The 9,661-nt window shown below is 40.3% G+C and overlaps 1 protein-coding gene across 1 annotated transcript; it reads left to right on the forward strand.

Moving 5' to 3' along the window:
* The first annotated feature begins 919 nt into the window (after window positions 1-919).
* Window positions 920-7,694, forward strand: LOC134536210 (ADP-ribosylation factor-like protein 6-interacting protein 4). The gene is made up of 2 exons (XM_063375869.1): window positions 920-1,409; window positions 7,382-7,694. The coding sequence occupies exons 1-2, from the start codon at window positions 1,078-1,080 to the stop codon at window positions 7,509-7,511; spliced, it is 462 nt and encodes a 153-aa protein (XP_063231939.1). The 5' UTR covers window positions 920-1,077; the 3' UTR covers window positions 7,512-7,694.
* The last annotated feature ends 1,967 nt before the right edge of the window (window positions 7,695-9,661 follow it).

Raw genomic sequence — 9,661 nt, forward strand, 5'->3', positions numbered from 1 at the left:
AGGAAACCCAGATCCTTTCTCTGTCAGTGACACAGTACACTTTCAGAGATTTCTTGCTGATGACATGGATATAATTGACATAAGACTCATTGCTCCATAACTATAACAAACAGAATTATGTAAATATCTTAAAATAAAAGTATGTGTCTGCTTTTTTCATGGAGATCCTGGCAGAATTAATTTTTAAGAGGGTTTGGTTTTTTTACTGGCTGTCCCTGGTTGGGCAATATATACCCTGCATGTTTCTACCAGCCATTTCATTCCTTACCACAGCTAGGTGCAGGCATAAGTCCCAGAGAAGTCATTGAAGTTCTCGATTTATCTTATTTCTAATTTCTGGAAGTTACATTGATTCAAAATTTTTTCTTACATGTGTTGGTTTCACCATGTAAACAAGCTAATTGTAGCACGAGCCTATTTCCATTCACAGCACTTAGGACTTGAGGTAGTGGTAGGCACAGTGATTGCCCATCTTTCAGTACCTGCTACTGTTCATAAGATTAATTCTCCTGACCACAAACTAATAATTTCATAATAATAATTATTATTCCTTTCTCTCTGTGCCTAAAAGAAAGCATTTATGTTTTTTTTATTTATAAATTTTTTGGTTCTTCAGCATAAGCTGTATATTGTGGTACATAAAATGTCAAAAAAATATATATTTTCCAATTCACTCATTTTACAGAAACTTAAATTTATATTCACCAAAAAAAATTGATTTTCTGATTTATTATTTTTTTAAAATTATATATCTTTTAATTAATAAAGTTGATTTTTTCAATATATATACTTATAAGTTATCAATTTAAAATAGTAATTTGTCGGATAAATATACAAATTAGTAATGTATTTACGGAAAATAGTGCAAAAGGGAAAGCGCAAGGGGGGAAAGCGACCATAACTTCCCGATTGTATGCTCGTTGCTTCCCACCATTTACTATGTGAATTGTTTATCAACAACGTTTGTAATTTACTCTTTGAATAAGACTTTGATAGAGTACCGGTGGCTTTTAGTTAGATAGCTGTTAATTTAAATGAATTTTATTTAGTAAAATGTTTAAGTGGGCGAGTGACTAGATGGGCAAAAGGAGCCACAGTCATAAGTCACGTGAACGTGATACGTTAGAAGATGAACATGAAGGGAAGAAATCTAAGCTGGATGACAACAAGAAATTGGCTAAGCGCAAACACAAACACAAGGTAAAGCACAAAAAACAGAACAAGGAGAAGAAGCAGAAAATTAAGGGAAACACAAGCAAGGAAACTGGCAGTGCCGAGGACGATGACAGTTTGAACGATAGACTGCTAAACGATAGAGCGAAGGCCATGGCTCCCATGACGAAAGAGGAATGGGACAGGCGACAGAGCATCGTTAGGAGGGTGGTCGACGAAGAAACCGGCCGGACAAGGTATGCAATACTAGCAATATTTTAGTTGATAATTACAATTATTCATACCAATGGTAGCGAACACGGTTGCAGTTGACATCGTACGGCCGAAGGCCACCCCAAAGCCCGACCTGCACCCGCCAGTTCTCGGCTCCGCTAACGGAAAGCACCCCTAGCCATGGCCCACCTGAGTCAAGTGAGCATCATTAAGTTTTATTGTATGAATTTAGAGCCACTTGCTTTTTATTATTAATGTAATTTTTTACGAATAACGGAACTTTAGAAACACTGGCGCGACAGGGAGCTCACCCCTCCCCTCGCGCCAGAGCCAGACGCCAGTACAGCGCGACTCGCGGACCGGGACGGACGCACGTCCCACGGGGAGCCATCATTTCTTTGTGTTCACCGAACGTCCATCTGGTAATTATAGTCACAACGGAAACCTTTTTTTTAAATACTCCCCGTGTGCGCCCGGTCCTTTTCCGGTGTAGGGCCTAACCCAGCCGCGTCAATTTAACACAACACGCCCCTCACAAAGGATTACGTGGGGCCGTGCAGTATACGGTACGGGCCGTCTCCCGCCACCCCAGAACTTTAATTAATCGCCCAGTGCACAGGCACAGGCTACATCCAATCGTAGACGTGTTTTTAATTTAGTAGCGAGCCGCGGTCCACACAGGTGGGCCCGCGCGTCGCAATTTACCGTTACGGGATTAGCCGACTCTAATCGAACACACTCCCTCAACTGCGACTGGCGTGAGGGCTTAATAAGTAAACACACGTAGAGGCACGCAGGTGTCCCTCTCAGATAACGTGTGGAGTGTAATCGTGTACGTAAGAGCACCACAGGGTGCCGTTTTGTCAAGTGTAATTGTAATAATAGTGTAACCAAAACTTCTACGTGTTCCGACGCCTCACTGGCAGTCATGTACCGCCGAGTAGACCACGCGCCCAATGTAATGAACCAGTGTAAATCGTGAGCAATAAAAGTCCACCCCGCACCTCCCGTGCGCGACGTGCGACCCGTAGAACAACCAGAACAGTGTATGTAAATTAACCTAAACAATCCAACCTAATCAGGAAACATATTCCATCACCGCCGACGGTTCTAGCGGGCCACGCTGGGGCAACGAACCCACGACCATCACACGGTTAGACACCGAGCTAGCCTGGCGCCCCCCCCCCCCCCCCCCCCCCCCGGAACAGAAATCTCTAAGAAAGCCAGCCACCCCGCTAGGACTTGCGCCCGACCTCGAACACGAGACCGCGGCGGACGGCACAGTTAGCTTTGAATTTCAGCGTTAAAGTTGGAGTCACAATGCCACAACCAACAAAACAGTACAAATCTTATTATATTACCTCGTTTAGAGTAAAATTTCAATCCGGATTGAACACTTTGTTGTGGACCGAAGTTGGAGTGAAGTGAGATAATCCACTCCACTTGTTGAGGTGGACTGGACTGAAGAATCCGGATTGAGATTTTACTTTAAACACGGACTGGAGTGAAAAGAAAACACGCACGAGCAAGCCGTCGCCATATTGCATTGTTCGTTATTGGTCTCATTGCATTACAGGCATAATTTGTAAAAATGGCAAAAAAAAAAAAAAAGAGCAGAGAAATGTGTGGACAGAGATGGAAGTAGGTTATTGTTGGACGCAATGATCGCACCACAACATTTTCAGTCCATGTTGACTCCAACTTCGATCTTGTTTACATTTCAATCTGGATTGTGATATTTACCATAAACACATTTCGTCAGTCTATGTTCGTTACACATTCACTCCGAGTTCACTCCACTCCAGGTTCAATCCGGATTGAAATTTTACCCTAAACGAGGTATATGTCGTACATCGTTTCAACATGACAAAGTTAGTGTAGGGTCACACAAACAGGACAACATTAACACAACAAATTGTATTATGGCTGTTAGCAAATCATTCTAAGTCAAATGTATCCCATTAAATGCAGTATCAGGGTGTTTACCAGGTTCCAACAGCAAAATTCAGTGACTTTTTGGTGACTTTTGGGTACCTTTAAAAAGATCTTCACGGCCTGAAATTATAAGTATTGTGCATTAAATATTCTACATTAGGTTAATTACTGGCATTAAAAACAGTTTATATACTTTTATTGAATTTTTTTTCAATTCCATTTCTATTTATAATAATTCTCCTTTTTTTCTTAGAGCATTTTTTTTTTTTTTTTTTTTTTTTTTTTTTTTTTTTTTAGTTTGAGTAACTTAATTTTGTGTGCTGCTCCTTGTATTGCATTGAACATACAAAATGCCAATTTTTTTTTTAATGAGTGACAGAAGAAATGCCCTCTGTAAAACCAAATGGATCATCAATACACAAAATAGTTGTGTAAAATATATTAATGGTACTGCAATATTACACAATCTAAGTTGTAAATACAGTACACTCCCTATTTAACGCGGTTGTCGGGGGACATAACTTTTACCCGCGTTGTTGCATAACCGCGATGTTTCGATGTGACCAAGGTCAAAAGGCATAAAACACCGCCTGTGTTCTAATAGGTCGGCAAGCACGCACAGTATAGACGGCCCGCCTTTGTGCGGACTTTGCATCCGCAGTTTTCACTAAACGCGGGTGAAAAAATAAAAATAATAAATTGTAAATATAAATATTAAATGTTGAATTTTATTTTTTATTTTTCCGCATGCCGCGCACAGTTTGTCGCACGGCCTACGAGCGCGCCACACGCCGCCATACACACGTGCGGCACACAAGCTGCTGCCAGTCTCGTGGTGTCAGCCACAGTATCTGCTTCGTCTGAGCGTCCGTAACAAAGTAAGTGCAGTGTGTGCGGTTACACACGATTTTGTGGTCAAAGTCTTCTAAATAGAAAGGCCATAGTAATACTTCAAACCGAATATGAATCGCAAAGTACCGAGTTTGATTGACAAAATAAAAATTCTAGATTTACGTACTTACAAATAGCGTGTCTTTTGCAGAAGTATGCAGCAGATACGTGAAAAACTATTCTAGCATTCGTACAATATAAAATAAAGAATCGTCTATCGTGTAAAGTGGTTAAACTTTGTTATCCATGCTTACAGTAAATTATAAATGGTCACATGTGGGATACAAAAATTGCGCCAAAATAATTTTAGCGCAATCAGTGGCGCCGTATTAAAAAGTCTGTTAAACGTTGTCTTTACTTATTCCATCAAACGCTTTGTCGAGTTGCTGAGTGTGTGTGGCTCGGATCGGCAAGTGTTATATTCCCCAGCCTCTGGTTAAAGGTCGGGAGGCCGCTACACATAAACATATCCGGGGCTTGTTTACTACCTCACGGCAAAAGTGGTACAGTATGGTTCACGTAAATATTGGACCACTGGGAATTCCTCGGCAAAGATTAAAATTACGCTAGCTGATTTACTTTATTATTTAATGTTAAAACATTATACCAAAGTAAAAAGATGAACGTGTATAATACAACGAATAATATTACGTCTGTAGGTTCAAGTTGTAACAAAACATTTATATGTCTCCGCTTGTCAACACACGTGACCACGAGAAGTGTGCAGACGGAAATGAGTGAACTACTCAAGGTCACCAGACTTCCCCCCTTTCGGCTTAATCGCCCCTCTCATCACTGGCGCTTATATTCCACTCCTCCCGTCTACCGCTCTACCCGGGTGTCTTGGTCGCATATTCTCGGCTCGCCTCTCCCCTCCAAGCGCTTGCCGTCAACCAAACCTATCCAAACTCAATCCCCAGCCGAGTCACGCTGGATAATGTCGCTGGACGGTAGGCTTTATCGGGTCCCCTGTCCGATGCTTTATTTGTGGGTTAAAAAAAATGTTAAGAACTAATGTTTCAGAAAATAACACTGGTCTGGATTGGATCATAATTTGAAAACACTACAAGATAGAGGAATAATGTACGGAGATATCTTGTTTAGAATTTCACTGCGGACATTTTCTACGCCTAGGCTTTTTTCTGCCCGATGCTTAGTTTGTGAGTTACAACGCAAAATTATCCTAATCGGCTGTCAATCATTTATTCCATTATTATTACAGTAGAAACTCGTTAATCCGTGACGCGCTAATTCGGGAATCGGATAATCCGGGACGATTTAAAAGTGCAGAAAAAAAAGAGAAGTAAAAATTGTCAGCGCTTAAAATTAACGTCACGCGGGCCGGCGGCCGGCAAACACTGCAAGCCTTCGCATGGGCCGCCAAACTCTGCAACGCTGTTTGTACCGACCCTTTGTGTCGTCCCCCTTTCAGCTGTCACATTTGTCACTTTAAACTTGAGGGGGATGTCTTGACTTCTGCTTCCCGTCTCCCTTTGTTTGTTTCCACCCGCCAACGCACGGCAGGCGCCTGGCGAGTGACGTGTCTGGCTGGTATTCGGCTGGACGAAGTGGGAAGATTGAGAGGGAGGGGGGGGGGGGGGGGGGGGGGGGCTACCCAAAATTTATGTGTGCAAGTTCAGCACGATCTTATCTTTCTCTCTTCGGCTGTTGTAAATGACCGTGAACTAATGGCTAGGCAGTGCCGTATTTTTTTAAGCCGAGACTAATTCGAAGACGGTCTTTACCGTGAACGGATTATCCGGGTTTATTACTTTTTTTTTTTTACAGGATTTTAATTAGCCGGGCATCGGCGGGTCCCAATTAACACGAATAATGAGAGTTTACTATTTTTTATCCATCTGCTGCCATGGCGCAGTAAGCCTCGGTAGATGTTACGTCACATGACCTTGGCCTTAACCCAGCTGCACGCCGGTATCTGAGAAGCTTGACAAGACCTTCCGGGCTTTAATCGCTAGTCCGTGAAATTCAGTAATCCGTGATTATCTCGGTCCCGACCATCACGAATTAACGAGGTTCTACTGTGTTATTATTATTATTATTAATTTCTGATTGGGGGACATGGTTTGACCCGCGATATACCCGATTCCGCGATCTATCGGGGCGCGGTATACCGGGAGTTTACTGTACTCTCATTCTAGTCCAAAAAACATTAGTCTAAAATTAAAATACTCACCTGGAAGTGAAAAGATGTCATGAACCAATCTTTGTTGAAAGATAAACTCTCTACCGCTGTCAAGGCTTTCTTTTTCCCAATTAAAAGATTTTGCAACTTTCAACACCTCAGCATGTTCACCGTTCTAAGAATAATCTCTCCCATCAACAGGTGCCAACTGATTGTGTAAGATAAGTTCCTGAATTAAGAGTGTCTAATAATTACTGAAGGAGACAAGTAAGTTGACTCCAACACATTCTTTCTCAGGGGACTATTTTCATCAAGTTTCGCAAATAAAGATTTCCTTCAGTCAGTCTTAAATTTCAGGGAGTCAAGCTCTTTCATCTTTTTGAGACAAAGTGGCACCAAAACCAATCTCTCTGGAAACAGTATTTTGTATGATATTCTCATTCTTGATGTCCAGACTCTTCTACTGGGGAAGGCAGTCCTGGCTAAACTCTCTTGGGTAAGGATGCATCTCACGATCACAGCGATCAATCTTGTCTGTATCTGGTAGCAGCAATAGTAAGAAGAGTACCCAAATATAAAACAAAATTTTGTTTTTCAACAAAGATTTTGGGGGGAGACAAAAAGTTCACCAAACACCCCCACCCTTTTCCAATTTCAATTCTACTTCCGGGAACCATGGGGTCATAACAATGGGGTGTTACTGTAGTATTTTATTAAGTGTAGAAAAACTGTAATTGATTTTGAGCCACATTTTTAAAGTATGTTAATAACTCTTTTACAATAATTGATACAAAATAATGTTTGAATGAAGTAAGTTTTTTGTCCATCATGTTAACATTGTTTCAGATCAAGATTGTGTACAAAAGAGCATGTTCTATTATCTATGTGCTAGAAGTGAGTAGGTACTGGATTTCCTTCCATGAACAGTAATGTTGCATGTTTGTTCAGTGGACAGGCCATGAGAGTGATAGAATGATCATATCAAAAAATCATCTTGTATTGTGGTTACATCTGTGTTTGTTTCAGGTTGGTGAAGGGTGACGGAGAAATATTGGAGGAAATTGTGTCAAAGCAGGAACACTCACGGATCAACAAATTGGCCACGAAAAATGACGGGCAGTTCTTCCAGCAAAGCCTGATCTCAAAAACGAAGTAGGTCTTTGATGTCAGGCCGATTGGATGCAGCTGTGTGGTGCTTCACGTGAGTTGGGAAGCAGGGATGTCCAGCCAGGCACGTTGTGTGTCGAGGCCACATGTTGTGAACACTTACTTGTATATTACATGGCAAGATGTACCGTAGGTTCTGCAAGCTACATATTTAAATAAAAATGTAAATGTTCGTCTTTTGTTAAAAATCTTAAAGCTCAGAAAGTTCTCCACCGATTGCATTTGAATACGCGCCTGTGACAGGTTAAAAGATAGATAAAAATATACATAGGTAAAAACATAGATTTTTAATATTTTCATTGCTAAAGTAACACACACACACACACACATATGTATGTATATATGTAGAGAGAGAGAGAGAGAGAGAGAGAGAGAGAGAGAGAGAGATGATTTGTATATGTGTAACTCTTCAAACAAATTACAAAAAAAAGGCATTGCAGCACATGCTGGACATTATCTAGTCAAATATAAATATGTTGTATAAAGATTATTGTTGCTCTCACGTGATACTGATTAGTGCATTTGATCATCAACCAGATATGAACTGTGGCCTACGAGAGGAAAAGACCTGGCTACGCTATTTCGTGTGCTATGTCAGTGTGTGTGTCAGTCTTGAGTTGGACAGCTAGCACACCATGCTAATAGAGGTCTCACTTCTACACACTAGGATCAGGCTAGCTGTCGGGCTGAAGACAGTGTATGTAATGCACACAGGTACTCCAGCATGGATTATCACAAGAATAATGCAACTTGCAAAATGCTGGGGTTTTCTTATGAAATGTAATATGCAGATATTTTATATGGATAAAAAATATTTTGATTGATTTCTTAAAGTTTAATGTTAGACGATTATGCATGGAGGCTTAACGATGATGAACTTCGCTAGATTATAGTGGATCGAAGGTATTCACACCCATTGTCTAATAATCTAACTTGGCTTTCGAAACTGAGCTGCACCGAAGTTGTAAATTGTACAGACCTTTCTGCATTGCAGCAAACACAGGTTTTAGAGCTCTATACTTACTTTCCAGGGGTCTTCTGCCATGTGGCCAGTCAAGATAGCACTCTTCCTATTGGCTCAGGTGTCAGCTAGTTTGAGGAAGGCTGGCCTGCCATTAGCTACTGTATCAGCCATCTATGTTTGGCCTCTTCTCATTGTCTGTGTTGGTCATTTGGAGTTAAACTCTTGTCAGCTTGCTTTCTGCTGACACCTGAGCTAATAGGATAGGAAGTGGTCTCTCATGGGGGAAAAAAAACCTGGCAGTATATTTAGAGCTCCACAAACCTGTTCTCAGTTTATTTCTCAAGCCTGAAGAAAAGATGCCTGCTTCAATGAACAGAGAAATACTGGTGAGGGTGGCTCAAGTTGAAAACCAAGATAAGTTATGATATTATAGTGGGCTCAAACCTCTTGGAAACCAACTAGGTTCTCATAATTAGAGTTACTTCAGGATGTTGAGACTTTATCCAAAACCCTCAACACACGAGCGTGATCTTAGCCATCAAGATCACTGAAAGACCCTTTTAAAAAAAAGAGATCAAAATAAATAAAACACTGGTTCTACTAACTGTGCTTGCACTACTTTCCACATGTTACAAGCAGTATTTTGCCGGAATTTAATTTACAATGTTTCCATAGTATGACAAAAACATATAGCAAATTACACATGCTACAACAGTAACGATATTTAAAAGCCACTGGGTAAGTGAAAATTTAGTGAAATTAAACTAGACTGTGACTAAATCAAGCATGTGAACCCTAAATTCACAATAGTTGTTTAGACATGAACATTACAAATAAATTTTAAAATTAAGAAATAAAAAGCAAACAAGAGGTCTAGCTATATATTTCTGTGTGTATATATTATGTTAAAAAAACCAACAAAGACTAAGATCAAAAATCACAAAGGACAACAATTGATTAAACAGTGTTTATTACCTTTTACACAAAAATAAGTCAAATTGGCTTAACATGCAGAACGGTTCTATCTCTTTCAACCTATAATACGTCGCATGTTGTCACTTCAAAATTGTACAAGGTTTGTGCTGGTATGCTTAAAATATAAAAAATAGGAAAAACCCCAGAATTACTATGATTATAAATAAAACCACAATAAGGCTATATTAACCAGTTTTAAA

This window comes from Bacillus rossius, chromosome 10, assembly GCF_032445375.1.
Source record: "Bacillus rossius redtenbacheri isolate Brsri chromosome 10, Brsri_v3, whole genome shotgun sequence".
NCBI classification, from domain to species: domain Eukaryota; kingdom Metazoa; phylum Arthropoda; class Insecta; order Phasmatodea; family Bacillidae; genus Bacillus; species Bacillus rossius.

Coding starts and splice junctions, on each gene's coding strand:
- LOC134536210 (XM_063375869.1), top strand. CDS start 1,078: ATGGGCAAAAGGAGCCACAGTCATAAGTCACGTGAACGTGATACGTTA. Junction 1,410..7,381: donor GAAGAAACCGGCCGGACAAG/GTATGCAATACT, acceptor TGTTTGTTTCAG/GTTGGTGAAGGGTGACGGAG.